The sequence below is a fragment of the Sparus aurata genome, chromosome 16 (assembly GCF_900880675.1).
Source record: "Sparus aurata chromosome 16, fSpaAur1.1, whole genome shotgun sequence".
Taxonomy (NCBI): Eukaryota; Metazoa; Chordata; class Actinopteri; order Spariformes; family Sparidae; genus Sparus; species Sparus aurata.
In genome coordinates, this window is record NC_044202.1 from 14,530,998 (window position 1) to 14,546,432 (window position 15,435).

General features: G+C 40.9%; 1 protein-coding gene across 1 annotated transcript; it reads left to right on the forward strand.

Moving 5' to 3' along the window:
* Window positions 1–247: 247 nt before the first annotated feature.
* Window positions 248–15,380, forward strand: hif1aa (hypoxia inducible factor 1 subunit alpha a). Its single transcript, XM_030443698.1, has 15 exons — window positions 248–594; window positions 7,793–7,983; window positions 8,473–8,624; window positions 8,811–8,895; window positions 9,794–9,903; window positions 11,013–11,215; window positions 11,429–11,535; window positions 11,641–11,788; window positions 11,924–12,237; window positions 12,443–12,639; window positions 12,719–12,841; window positions 12,947–13,197; window positions 13,279–13,372; window positions 13,456–13,540; window positions 14,162–15,380. The coding sequence occupies exons 1-15, from the start codon at window positions 563–565 to the stop codon at window positions 14,323–14,325; spliced, it is 2,256 nt and encodes a 751-aa protein (XP_030299558.1). The 5' UTR covers window positions 248–562; the 3' UTR covers window positions 14,326–15,380.
* Window positions 15,381–15,435: the final 55 nt, after the last annotated feature.

The following is a 15,435-nucleotide window of genomic DNA, read 5'->3' on the forward strand; positions in this document are numbered from 1 at the left end:
TGGACGTCTCAACATCCAGTAAGGCTGTGTGCAGCATAAAATACACGGAAGAAACAGGGTTGCAGCATTATTGTTAATCCAAAACTAACACAAAGAGGCCTCTGATCTGTGTTATCATCTAATATGTGTTTTGGTGTCACATATTTGCAGCTGAATGGCCTGATCACGGTAACTTCCGTCGCAGATTACATTTGATTTTGCGTTAGGTTATCAGGTTTCCTGTGCGCGTCCCCGAAAGCATGTGACTGCTCGGCCGCGCGGAGGCAGAGAGGGGGGGAGAGCTCCCGTGGCTCCGGTGCAACATTGTCTCGACAAGTAGCTAACCTCTCTCTCCAGCGTGGCACTGTCTTTGATCGAGAGAAGACGAGTGGGCTGTTCGTTAGCTGAGGAAAAGCTCGACTTCTTTGACGAAATATACACCGTGAGAACTCTTATGCAACCCGCCTGAGGATTTACGGATTTATCTCAGAGAAAAATCGTGGGATTTTGGTTCATTTCTCGACGGGCCCGGATACAGCTTGATACCCATAGAGAGACTCAACTCAGGTCATTTCGTCCTGACATGGACACAGGAATTGTACCAGAAAAGAAAAGGTAACGTTAACGTCAGTGCTAGCTTGTGCTACGGAGCAGACTCACGTTGTTTCAGAGCTATATTAACAACTTTGGTCCTCTGTTGGTATTTGGTTGTGACTTTAGGTGCGACATTATGGGCTTTGTTTCAAGGTTAATTGCTAGTGTGTCGTGTTGGTTCGACAAAATGCGTTTGCTAGCGAGGCTACTCTCGTTAGCGAGCGGCTAACACATCTAGCTAGCTGGCATAGACCGAGAGCTGTCGACGTCAAACTGTGGAAATCAACATACGATCGATAACTCGTACAGGCAGGTGGGTTATTGTGGGGAAATATTGATTGTTGGTTGTTTACTTATATTTTCTTTTCAAACAAATTTGTCCTCTACCAACGTTACTACTTTTTTGTTTGTGATAAGTATTGAGACCCCAGAGATGCAACATTAGCTTTATTTACATTTGTTTTGAATGTGACAGCTAGCTATGCATCCTCTCTATAGTTCATCACGTGTGGTGTACTGTTTGAGTATAATGTGGTGTGTTGTACCAGTCTTGGCAGTGTGCATGTAAGCGCTGCTGGTGAGAGGTCTCTGATGAAATATTCAGGGTTTAGTGAAGGTGGCCTCGGTTTGAATTTCTCTTTTTAATTTTCTGTTATGGTTTCACAATTAATGGTGAAAAGAGTTTGATATGGGAAGTAATCATCTGACTTAACTTTTATATAGCTTTTAGATTATGTGGAAAGTTGTCAGTAGCTTAGTTCAAAATTAAAAGAATACAACAATAATGACCTGCTCCCCCTTGGTGGCTACTGTTTTTGTCTGCACCAGAAACCCTATTTGCTAATCAAGCATCATATGGAGGCCTGTTTACCCAAACAAAACCAGTGAAAGTGATGCCGTATCTGGCAGGGTGCAGATCAACAGCTGGTTTCATTGTCTGACCAATTTGTAAACAAATTCAACAGTCAAATCTGAGTTGGTGTCATAGTTATCCCTTTTTTTTTGTATTTTTATTATATAAAAATGTTCACTGGACTTGAATGTAAATAATTGTATGGAAGATTATTAAGGTAATATTGCAATAAAGTATCAACAATATATTTAAGTTCAATAGGTAATTAAGTATCGCAGCTGAATTGTTTTCATACTTTAGTTCATTACATTTTAAAATGTATACAATATTTAAAAATAACATTATGTCTATAAAAAGTTACCAGACCAACAAGCAAAAACCCAGAATACCCCTGTCATAATCATTTTAAACATGGATATAACCAATAAATTAGAACCATATATCAAGTTGTTACAAGCTAAATGAGTTTAATGATTAACCGATTGGTCACAGATGAGGTTTATTTATTTTGTCTGACTAATAGCTGAGTAGTTTTGAATTGTACAGACTGTTGTTATTAATTAAAACTATAAATCAAGTCTGGCAAAGACTTTTTATTGAGTGTAATGTGTAGTACGAGTACCCTGTATGTCTTTACAAGTCCGAGGAAAGCACAGTAATTAGTATGGACTGTAAAATGGCCGATTTACCTGTGCACTCCAAGACTCTGCATCCAGTAGATTATGGATCTGGGCCATTCTGTCTTTGACAGACGCACTAGATATGTAGACAGGTGAAAAGCTTATAGTCAGACCTCTTGTGCACAACTTTTTCATATAACAGTCTTGCTTCCCATTCCAAATATGGTCCTGAGATTAAAAGAAAAATTAAGTTGATAAAAGTGATTAATTGGTCAGATAGTAAAGTGGGAGACTTTGTGATTCAACTTTCAGCTGATGCTGAATTTGCGACGACAAAATTCTTCCACAGAGGAAAATAATAGAAAGCTTCACTGTGGAATATACAGTCAGTCTGGTGTAAAAGAGTCTTAATGGCTCATGATATATCTGCATAGCTTATACAGAGGATGTGCTTTGTACTAAGGTTTTCCTGTATATCTGAACTGATTTGCATTTTAGACTTAATACATAATAGCATTGGAAGGTCCCCTAAAAGTTAGCCCATGTAATAACAGCTCATAATTGGAAAAAAGCCTCTTTAAAACATTGTTAACTCATCACTGCTGCTATATGTTCATAAAGATTCAATTATTTATCATCCTGTTGTTAAAATCGTATTGGTGTTGGTTACTTGTGCCAAAATTGTTGAGTGGCATTGATTAACTCGGTAGATTAGGTAAATAGTTGGCCTATAGTTCCCATCTTTTCCTTTAAGCAATTGCCCCAGATACAAAGTGTTGTTATAGGCTTTACTCAGTCTCTGCCAACATGAAATTTGGCACTTTGTATAAGCTCAGGTAGAGGGTTAACATCCTGTTGCGATTCAGTAGATTTGTGTTCAGTGTCATTTCAGAAAAAGATCAAGAGATGCAGTCTAGTTTGATGCAGTTTAGTCTGGTCCCTGTGAGGTGCCTTGTTATTATTTTTGTCTCATCTCTTAATCACTAGGGCTTGACGTCAATAGGAGTGGCCAAATGTGTGTAGCAATCCACTGCCTGGCAATTTCAGGTTGCCCTGAGACATTGAAGTACAATTGCCACTTGTGTGTGGGCTAGTTTGAACTTGAAGAATAAATTGGGCGACATGCTGGTAGAGGGCATAGTTTTTTTTTTGTGCACACATTTTTTCTTGTTTCATGTTTTGTGATGGCGCACATAGACACTGAGGGCTTGCCTTTATCAGACATTTATCATTTATCAGACACTACTGCTTTTGGGAGTAAAATACATACGGGTTTTGAGGAAAACAAGCAGTTTTAGGTTTTGTATGCTGTAATTGCGAGGGCTTGTTGGTTATGAAGGAAGCTTTTTTTTCACTGGAAGATGCAAATTCTAAAATAAAACATCCGAGAGCAGTCTCTAGGGTTTTCTTGATTTCAAATCTCACGTTTATCTATGTAATGAATCATCTTTTTACACCATCTACATTACTAAGTACAGCAGTGCCATAATGGCTATGGCAGACTGACACATGAGCAATGCAAGGAAGGAAATATGAAAACAATACCTCCAGACATCATGGCTACAACATGGTTAAAGAATGTTGGTCAATAGATTTGCGAGTGCTGATCAGTTGTGCTATTCTTACATTACTACAGCCTATTTTGTCTGGAAGTCAGGGTCTGCTGAAACCAAAATGTTCCCATATAAGTGTTTTATTTGCAATAACTGAATACAAAATTGCCACAAAGAACTGCTAAAGTAATAAAGACAAAGCCATAGTGGCTGCCCTGACAGGCCAAAGATTGGCAGTGTAGATTGGTTAAAGGTCCAGTGTATAGGATATAGCGGTAGAAAATGAGTCAGGGCTCCAGACCAACTTTTCATTCAAAGTATTTTTACATGCAGACTGTACTTGGCTAAAGTGCTGTAAATGTGTTTTGTTGTCACATTAAACTGCAGATCAGTTTATTGCTTCATGTTCCTCTTTGCCGAAACACTCATTCCTGCAGTGCGTTGTAACATTTAACTGGAAAACAAACGGAAAGCTTTTTTGGCTGCGGTATACCGATCCCTTGTAAAATAGCATCTGTAGTCAAAGCCAGAACAGTCTAACTTTTATCAATGCCTACTATTTTAGTGAACCCTTTAGTAGTGTCATTCAAAATACAGTTCACACCCAGAAACAAAGAAAGTAAAGTGCTTGATCTGCTGGAGATGGATTTGTGCAATCTATATCGGGTGAGTCAAAACGAGCCCAACTCCTAATTGAGAAATTAAAAAAAAAAAGTTAGACTTGATGGATGTTATTGGGTCACATGTTATCAGTTGAAGTAGTCTTTCTCGGGAGTGTAGCACAGGAGGAGGTCATTTGAATTGTATCAGTTAGATGAATGATTTATAATGTTTGTCATTTTAAGTATGTTTGCCAGGACCTTCCAGTGGAGAGGAACAGGCCAGAGTCCCTATTTGAAGTATTAAATAAGAGTTGCCCGTAAACCGTCAATTTCAGAGTCCCGTAAGCCTTCAGTCTTTCAGATGCCACAATGGGTAAATTGTGTTTGGGTATGAACAAAAGGGGATTTTGCTTCATACATATTTAAATCAGGAATCTGATGCAGTGTTACATGTGACAGTCTCCAGTTACTTTCCACTCTGCAGTAATAGCTTTACAACTGATAATTATTACTACTACATCATACTCCTCCCTCCAAAAACGAAGAAAAATACCATTTTGGTTGCATGACAAAATATTATTGACTCAAGGTACAAGAACCTGGGTTAAATTACTCGCCTTTTCAAAGCTTTAAACTACCTCTCAAGATCTTTATCAATGAATAGAACTAGTTCAAGTGGGATCCTTTTACTAAAGCTTGCACAGTTTACATAATTTAAACAGAGTTGAACAAAAAATACGTACAGTTTTGACCAAGGGAATGGAATTTGAATACATTGAATAAGATACAGTCAGCAGATATAAGATATATTTGTTCACTTTCCATTAAGAGGTTCCCCGTTTTTTTCCCTTTAAATTATTTTTTTTTTAGATGACCAATGTATTCTTCCTGAACACAAGGAATATCTGACGTCAGTGTCACTGGAGCGTCGTAAATTTAGGGGAGATCCCTACTATGCTGCTTCCAAAAACGGTATTGCATGTAGCTGCATGTTATGCCAAGGGTTCAGAGTTCTGTCAAAGGGCTTTATTTTCAGTCTTGCTTTGCTTTTCTTCCCATATTGGGTAGAGGATTTAGTTGTGGTGTTTCCCTGGACTGGATTATATAATAGATAAGACAGTGTTTACTGTTAGACTAAACAGGACTGATTGACAGTGAGAACATTTCTCTGGTAAAATAGGTCAGCTCTTACTAACAAAATACACAAGCAACTCTCATAAGGCGTGGTTTTTATTGTTCACTGTTTTGTTTCTCTTTTAATTTCCAATTCGCTTGTTTAGATCTGTGAACAATTCAAATAATTTTTGCTCACATAATCGCACTTGCTCATATTAGACACCAAAACATGTCCAGTTCAAGCCATTGAAAGTGCAAATGTGATTTGTGTTGGCAGTGGAGCATGACAGGCAGTGGACTGCTGGGGATTCATGACCATGTGCATTAATAGTGTTATGTAACGGTGGCCTCTCTGCTCGCCTTTGTTTTAACATCAAGGGACCCTTTTTGTTTTCATTGCATGGTCAAACAATAAAAGCAGTTTATTTCTCCTGCTGTCAGTTTGAAAATGGTGGAGGTAGGTCATGGAAAAGATGTAATTTAACTTTTTATAATTAGGTCTGAATAGCTGTCAATGCAATCTGTTGACTATTTCTCTTGTATCACATGATGACTATAGGTTAGATATAAGAGTAGTACACAGTGGCCCATACATCTTTTAATTGCTGTTTGTCCTGTGTCGTCCATTGTCCCATCCCTCTGTGTTCAGCAGATGTGTACTACAGTGGAATATTACAGCTAAACTTCATTTGGATAGGATTTGCATGAAGGCATGTGATACAATAGCGGGTGAAGCCAATACAGAGGGAATAATTTGTATACAGTCTACTACTAATCAATCATCTATCGTCCCAGTGGGAACACAATGTATAGCATGGTTATCTGACTTTAGATCATTGTAGGCTTAGCCAGTAGCGTAGCGAGATGACTGTCCCACTGGGTTCCCAATGTGGTCAATTCACACTTTGTTGTGTAAATTTGCTGATAGAATACAGAGCTGGTTGCATAATAATGCAGTGATCATCTTTCATGATGACCAGATCTTCTGGCTGTGTCTGGTGGGGTTGAAAGAAGATGTAAATATTTGTTAATGCTATGTAAATGCCTGTAGCTTGCAGCTGTAATTACAGCCTGGGATGAAACCTGTTTACGTTACAGTATATGTAAACATCTTTGAGAGGAGGAGGATCATTGGTGCACACATCAACATGTACCGCAGTTACACACAATTTGTATCAGATCCATCAGAGGGGGATAAGGAAAACAAGATGTCCAGTAGATGTGTAGTGCCATGGGGCCATGGCCATGATCCAGTGTTGGTGTTTGGTATTTTGGATTTTGTTTATGTGTAAACTGTCTGACAGATATTTTTCTCAGGCTTAGGTCAGTGTCATGTTCGAGGCTTTTTGAGAGACAAAGGCCATGTGAGTCTTCTTACACGACAACTAAATTTGTCACTTGTACTTGGTGGAAAGTTTTGGTCTAAAATCGAAATAATTCCCTCACCTACTCTATAAAAAAATCAGTCTGCAACCCTGACATGTCATTTGTTACACAGTAGGCTAATTCTAGTTAAGCGGTCCATTCTCTTGTTGATGAGCCCGAAATAACAACATGGCCTTGGTCAATGTTGTAAATGCAGATCAATTTCAATTAGGTATACCTTTCAAAGCCAAGGGCTTTTGAACTGCTATCTACTCAGTTGCGACGCTGCTTTAGTGTCATCAGAATGACAACCCTAACCCTTGACATTCACTGTTCTTAGTGGTATGTACACATAATCATTTTGGTCCCCTAAAGTCAATTTTTATTTTTTATTTCGGTTAAAAAGTTTTTCTTCACACAAGTGACTTGCAAGTCATTGTGTCCTTTTAAGTCTGCTGTACTTTGTTATTTCAAATTAATGCCAGGTTTTAAGATCTTGTTTACAGTGTAGTGAGTGCCCATTAGCCAGATCTTGGACAGCTGCCTGCATAAATGCTTAAAATGGAGCTTGTATGAACAGTAAGCAGATATGATGGATGCTAATGTACAATAATGGAAAAAAATGACTGAATTGTTTGACTTGACAGTTGAAGGTGTCACTCACTTCGTGCTTGTGTGCTCTCGGCGTCGGTGTCAGTATTATCGTTCCCCTCCCTTGTAGATTTGTTGAGCCAAGCTCGTAAATGTCACAATGATTGGTGTTGCACTATAACTTGGCTGTGCACCAAGAGACAGACAGACAGAAAAGTCCATGCCCGGCCTCCCAGCCAATCACTCTGAGGGGGTGGACTCCATGTCTTTTGGTCAGCAGCCAATAAGACTGTGGCAGATAGCCACGTATGTAAATTAGTCTGACGGGGGCCCTGGCGGCAGCTTGGCCGTCAGCTCACGTGTTGCGGACTCCAGCTACTGCAGTCTCCCCAGTGACAAGTCAGTGGCTGACCACATTCTGTACACAGAAGCAGGGATGTCAGCTCTTGTAGTGTGCATAGTGGGATCAAAACCAGTTTGTGGCCATGCTGCGACTGACCGTCCACCTGTCTCCTGCAGGGTGAGCTCGGAGCGGAGGAAGGAGAAGTCAAGGGATGCTGCGCGATGCCGACGTGGGAAGGAGTCAGAGGTGTTCTACGAGCTGGCCCAGGAGCTACCCCTGCCCCACAGTGTCAGCTCCAGCCTGGACAAGGCCTCGATAATGAGGCTCACCATCAGCTACCTGCGCATGAGGAAACTGCTCAGTACCGGTCAGTAACTTAAGGTGTTTTATCTGTCAATGGAGAGTTTATCTTGGGGTACATGTGTATTTTAAAATGTGTTCTGGACTCCTACTTATAATTAGATTGTGCTGCAATTTTCATGATTATCTCAGAGGCTCGAGAATGTAATGTTTTGATAAAGATGCCACTTTCTTCTGAAATTTTTGTAGACTTTCTTTCACTGTGGTTAGCCACAAGTCAAATGAATTAATTAAATGATGCTGAGAAAAACTGAAGAAAACACTGATAGATGATTAAACTCTGAGTCAGCTGCTCCACGAAATCAACTCAGACATGCACAGATATAGATCCTTTTGCAGATAAACCTGTGGGTACAGCAGGCTGTCTCTATGCGGCAGTCTCAGCCATCCAAACATGTTCTTCAGACAGAAGAAAAATCTTGTGCCTCACTTCTTTGTGCTTTTCTTTTCTACCTTCCTTTATCTCTCCCATCTTTCCTCTATTATCTCCCTCTAGATGAGCCAATGGCAGAGGAGGAAAAAGAACTTGATTTACAGCTAAACAGCTCCTACCTAAAAGCTCTGGATGGCTTTCTCATGGTGCTCTCCGAAGATGGAGATATGATCTATCTCTCTGAGAACATCAACAAGTGCCTCGGGCTGGCACAGGTATGTCGGATAAGTAGACGTTTGTCTGCATTGAAGAGAACAGATAGGATAGAGCATAAGATTGTGAGTCAGAAGCGGAATATTTTAAACAGAGAAATTATATGATTTTTGTTAAAGTTAAGCTTAGAAGTCACCACACAATGTCTACCATGAACAACTCTGACTATACAACTCTTTCTTCCGCAGTTTGACCTGACGGGACACAGTGTGTTTGACTTCATCCATCCATGTGACCAGGAGGAGCTGAGGGAGATGCTGGTCCATAGAACAGGTGAGGGAAGAGTCACATTTTAAGACCTCACTAATGGACAGAGACGGGCACACACAGGCACTCTGTCAGGTCTGTCGGTGGTCCAATCAGCAGGGAGTCCAATTCACTCTGGGCTGGCAGATTCAGACTGGGAGGCTGTCAGAACAAGTTATCATTTTCCCACTTCAAGCCTGTGGTCAAAGTGATTAGAGTTGGCTACTGTGTGTACTTGAGTGACCTTTCACGCAGCATAAATGGAACAGGACGCTTCACTGGCACATCAACTGTTGTGCTTACACAACTGAATTGTGTCTTGTTGTCGAGTTCTGTCAGTGGATTGAATTAGTCTGCTTTTTTGCATAACTCTCAGGGAGGAACCTTTGGTCTTGCAGTAGAGTTTTTTAAATTTTTTTTAAATATATTTTTTTGGCCTTTATTGATAGTTCAGCTGAAGATATGACAGGAAACGGGATGAGAGAAAGGGGGAGAGACACACGGCAAAGGGCGCCCAGGCCGGGACTCGAACCCGGGGCCGCCGCAGCGAGGACAAAGCCTCTGTACATGGGACACCTGCTCTACCAACTGAGCTAAATGGCGCCCTTGCAGTAGAGTTTTTAAGTGAAATAATAATAAGACATAATTTGTTAACAATGCATATTTATTTGAGGAACTTTAGTACACACTGATGTTATCATTGCCACAACGGCACTTCCTTTATTTATTATGCAGTAGCTGACTCAAGTGCAAAACCACTGTAGCTCGACGTCCTCTCTGAATGCAAATGTTAACTGCTGGCAGGCAAAAGTGAAATAAAAAATAATAAAATTGAGGCAGTTGTGAATGCTTACAGTGTTGAAATGATAACACAAGATGCTGGTTTTCTCTAAAACTGTCTTTCTGCCTGCTCATGTGATTTCAGGCTCCAAAAAGGCCAAGGAGACAAACACAGAGCGCAGCTTCTTCCTCCGAATGAAGTGCACTCTCACAAGCAGGGGACGCACTGTCAATGTCAAATCAGCTACATGGAAGGTAAGCCACATCTTATCGCTGAGGAAATGTTCTCTCATGTATGTTTAGAATTTAGCTGATTGTAATGTTGTAGCTAAAGAGTTAGAAAACTTTGGAGATTACATGCACAAACTTCAAAGATACAGAGTGTAGTAAAGCTGATGTCTACACCAGCAGTAATCTAATAAACTAATGTGAAGAGGAAATGGACCGTCATGCTAATCGGGATACAAATGAAACATTAAGTGCCTGTGCTTAACGTATAAACACATAATGACATTTTCTATTTTAATCAAGTTTAGTAAGCATAAGGGAAACCTCAGATAATTGACCAACCAATTATGATGTCACTTACAACATCATTTTATCAATTCAAAAATCATTTATTTGTACTTAGACTCCTGTTACTTTTGAAATAAATATGAGGACATTTCACAGGCACCTGAATTAAATTTGTCCCCTAGTGGACAAGAGAAGAGAAGAAAGATTTACATCAAAGTAAAAGAAGGGACACAAGTTTTTGTCTTAAATAATAATCTTGTCTAATAATTATTATTATAAAGATCTAAAGTATGCAGTTATTGCTGCAACCCTAGTAGTAGCTATTGTCAAAATCTTACATCAGCAACGCACATACCCCAAAACACTGTTATATATTTACAAATGTCTGATCGTTAACCTATCTTCTGCAATAGTAATGATAGACTTTATTTATACAGTGCTTTTTAAACAATTAAAAAGCAGTTTGGAGGTCATACAACATTCAGCAAAAACGGCTTAATAATAGAACACAGACTAAAATGAGATCAAATGACATAAGAGTTCAGAGAAAGTTTTTGTATAAAGTGGTTTTAAGAAGTGACCTGATGAATAAAAGGGACATTTTGAACCCAAACCCTGTAAAATCACTCTTATGAGAATATGTTTTAAAGAGGGATTTAAAAGGAGAAACTGTCCGGTCGCCCTTTTTCCTCAGGCTAGAGCGTTGATAGTGTAATGGCTAGGAAAGCCTTGGCTAAAGACCAGAGAGGGCCTTAAATGCTATCAACATTATCTTAAAATCGTATTCCGAATTTTACTCGTCTGTAAATCATACTAACAGTGTTATGACACTATTGTTGTCTCTCCAGGTCCTCCACTGCTCAGGTCATGTCCGTGTATATGAAAGCCACACTGAGGAGACTCCAAATGGGCAAAAGGAGCCACCTGTTCCCTACCTGGTTCTGATATGTGACCCCATCCAACACCCCTCCAACATAGAGGTCCCTCTGGACACCAAGACCTTTCTCAGCCGCCACACGATGGACATGAAGTTCACATATTGTGACGAGAGGTCAGGCTCCCCGTCTTAGAGAATTATTATTTGTGTAAGAAGCTTAACACGGCTTGCCTTTAAGCCACCTGTGGCTTTACCTGTGTCAGTGGATATTATTGCCAAAGCTCTTGCTAGCATAGTCACACAGAGCCACCTAGTGTTTGTTCTAGGTACAACAGATGTCCCGTCAGCATTGAGATATGGAAGAAATAATTTCTTTTTATTTTCCAGGATCACTGAGCTCATGGGTTATGATCCAGAGGACCTATTGAATCGTTCTGTGTACGAGTACTATCATGCTCAGGACTCGGACCATCTCACCAAGACTCACCACAACTGTAAGCATGAATACCAAGAAGACCAACCCATTCCAGCTGTGTTATTTATGCCTTCAACCAAATGTCTAATTTTGAATTTTCCTTCTCGTTTCTCTTTGCTTGCAGTGTTTGCAAAGGGCCAGGTCTGCACAGGACAGTACAGGATGTTGGCCAAGAGAGGAGGCTTTGTGTGGGTGGAAACACAAGCCACTGTCATCTACAACAACAAGAACTCTCAGCCACAGTGTGTTGTCTGTGTCAACTTTGTGCTCAGGTACTTTAAAGGCTCTTTTAAGATTCAGTATTTTCATGAGGGATTGTAATGTATAACCATGTACAAAATAGACTGGACTGTTTTTTACAGAATCCTTACTAAACTCAATCATACGGCTGCATGACTCTGTTATAGCGGCATCCAGGAGGAGAAACTGATCTTGTCCCTGGAGCAGACCGAGGATGTGAAGCCAATTAAGGAAGAGCTGCAGCAGGAGGTAGAGGAGGTCGTAGTCGAGAGCTGCCAGCCAGAGCCGTCTCCGACTTTGCTAAAGGAGGAGGTGGAGGAGAAGTTGCCCGAGGTTGATGTAATCAAACTGTTCACTCGGGTGGCAGAGGCCAAGTCGGTAGCTAGCCTGTACGACCAACTGAAGGAGGAGCCTGAAGCCCTCACCCTGCTGGCTCCTGCTGCGGGAGACACCATCATCTCCCTGGACTTCAGCTCTCCTGGTTCGTGGCCCCAGAAACACACACTTAAAGGTCCCATATTGGAGAAATTAGATTTCCAATGAGATTAAAGCATGTATAAATGTTCTAGTAGACAGTCATAATAAAAGTCCTGATAAATAATCCCAATATGGGACCATAAACTACATGACTCAGAGTTTCAAACCTGAGGGCAACAATTCTGACCTCCCTCTGTCTTCTGGTACAGATTCAGAGATCCAGCTGCTGCATGATGTTCCTCTCTACAATGATGTAATGCTTCCATCCATCAGTGACAAACTGGTCCTGCCTCTTTCCCCTCTGCCTCCCAGCGAGCCTCTCCACATCACCACCACCACATCTGAGGATGTAAAAACTGAGCACTATCCTCCAGCCACATGCCCGTCACTGGCCAGCTCCTCAGAGGTAGGATGGAGGGAATTATTGTCATGTTGCAGTATAAGCAATAAACCTTTTGGTGACCCTTGACTTCTCTTCTCTTTAGACTGACAGTCCGATGGACTTCTGTTTCCCCATGGACTCAGAGATGAGCTCAGATTTCAAACTTGACTTGGTGGAGAAGCTATTTGCCATCGATACAGAGCCCAAGAACCCCTTTACCACACAGGTAATGATGCCAGGAGATACTGTTTTTTAATAAAGTTGCTAGTTGATCTAATGAAGTTAACTGTTGTCAGCATTCTGATTCAGTAGACATTTTTCTCCCCTTCAGGCAATGGAAGACCTGGAGATGTTGGCTCCATACATCCCCATGGATGATGACTTCCAGCTTCGCAGTCTGCCCCCAGATGAGCCTCTAACTTGTGGACCAGTCAAATCTGTTCAGAATTCTCCAGTCCGTGTCAAACAGGACATCCCCAGCTATCCCAGCTCTCCATTCAGCTCACCAGGCAGTCGCACAGCTTCCCCAGCACCACCTGAGCCAGTAAAAGCCCCTCATCTTGCCACCATTCTTGCTAAGAGGTACATTTTCCCAGGTGCACCATTTTAAGGCTTTATCATATAATTTTTTGGGGTTAACTAATTAGTATTGCTGTGCTGCAGAACCACACAGCTGAACAAAGAAGTGTCGCTCGGGACCCTGGCTGCTCTGAACACACAGCGCAAAAGAAAACTGGGTGACATAAAAGAGATGATTGTAAGTTCTCAACATCCAAATATGATTAACTTTACATTTACAGATGAAGAGTTTGAGTATCTGTATTTCATGATTTTTCACAGGGAACTCTGCACCAGGGCCAACAGGAGCAGGGCAAAAAGCTGAAGTCCTCAGAGTCAGGAACAACCAGGACCATACTGCCTTCAGGTAAGCAAACTAGATCTGTGGTTCCCAACCCTTTTTTCTATTGTTTTTTTAAAAGATTTTTTCTGGCATAGACACCTTTATTAAGCAGTAGACAGATAGGAAATATGGGAGAGAGAGGGGGATGTCACATGCAGCAAAGGACCTCCAGCCGGAATCGAACCGGGGCCTTTGGATACTTTGTAGATAGATCTGGTTACATTTCCTGTGAAAATGTCATAAGAGATACATTTGTCTGATATTTCAGGAACAATTTATTTATTATTATTTAAAAAAAATATTTTTTGGGCCTTTTTATTGGCTTTATTGATAGAACAGCTGGAGATAGACAGGAAACAGGACGAGAGGGAGGGGGAGTGACACGCGGCAAAGGGCGCCCAGGCCGGGACTCAAACCCAGGACAAAGCCTCTGCACATGGGACGCCCGCTCTACCAACTGAGCTAAACGGCTAAAAAAAAACAGCTATTTTTTTTTAAATTACTTGATCTCTAAAATTAAGTAGGACTCGCAACCCTTTGGGAACCCAAGTATGCAACAGGACCTCTAGTTTTGCAACCAGTGTTTTTGTCACAGGAATCAAAACATCCTCACAATCATAACTCATGTGTCTTGTTCTCATTTAGATCTGGCGAGTCGTCTCTTGGGCAGCACGTCAGAGGGCACCAGCTCCCTCTTCACCCTGCCTCAGCTCACACGCGACGACTGCGAGGTCAACGCCCCCTTACAGGGTCGCCAGTACCTGCTGCAGGGGGAGGAGCTGCTGCGTGCTCTGGACCACATCAACTGAGTCAATGCTTAGCCTGCTCACTGCTGAACTAGACTGGACACTACAATTTCTCCCTCTCCAAGAGCCCCCAACCACCCTACCCCACCCTTACTGCCCCCTTATTTATGTATCCGTATGAGTTTGACAATAGTTTGGCTGCCGTTTGTGCACATCATGTGATATCTGCATCATTCCGCCGTGACAAACGCCGTAGCAGCGTCTGGTTTTTTGGTGCAAGGGATTCAGGCATCATGAGATGTCCAATTGTTGTTTTCTTTTTTTCCGTTTTGTTTTTTCTCTCTTTTACGGGGAGTCTCTCAGCACACAGCGCCTCGACAGATGACCCTTTTCCAGCAGGTCACCAAGGAAACCTGGCGCTACTGCCAGCAGTGTATTGTAAGCTTCAGTCGCACAATTTATATTTTCTTAAAAAGAAAAATATTACCAGCAATATATATTAAGCCTTTTTAAAGTCGTTTTAATGGGATTCGAACAATTTTATTTTTCCTCCCATACTTGTATGTTGTAGTACTCGTACCTAACAAGATGTCTTTAGTCAAGAATTATGAACATGTTGTTTAAACCTTAGGTGGTTTGAATGTTATCTCCATTTAATAGCTGTCAGTCTTTGAGGTAAATGCATTTAATTGTGTAGCAGGTCCAGTACGTCACTTTATTACTTTACTGTAAGTGTGTGTTACTGTACATATACCAGGGAAATTTTAATTTACTCATTTCTCCAGTGCTTTGACTCTCTAAATGGAATGAGTCTTCACTTTCTTTGTTTGCTTCTCATCGTGGAGGATTGGCATTTTCTCTTTAAACATGAAGCAAATTCATGTTTTTGGTTTTTACTGTGCGTGACACACTCAAAAGAGTCTGTTTTAAAATAAGTGGGATCTCAAAAATTCATATTTTACCTGTGTGGTCATTGTCATCATAGTAGCCTTCGTGAGTTGTCAAACTTATTTGCTCAGTTAATGGTAGTCAGTTTAATACCATTGATCCATGCCATATTGTTGGGTCTCTCATGCTTCTTGTTGCTGTCTAACATTAAATGGCTTTAATAAAGTAAATTGTTTCAGGTTTCATTAACTTACAGTCTACAAACACAATTCTTTACATAACTTC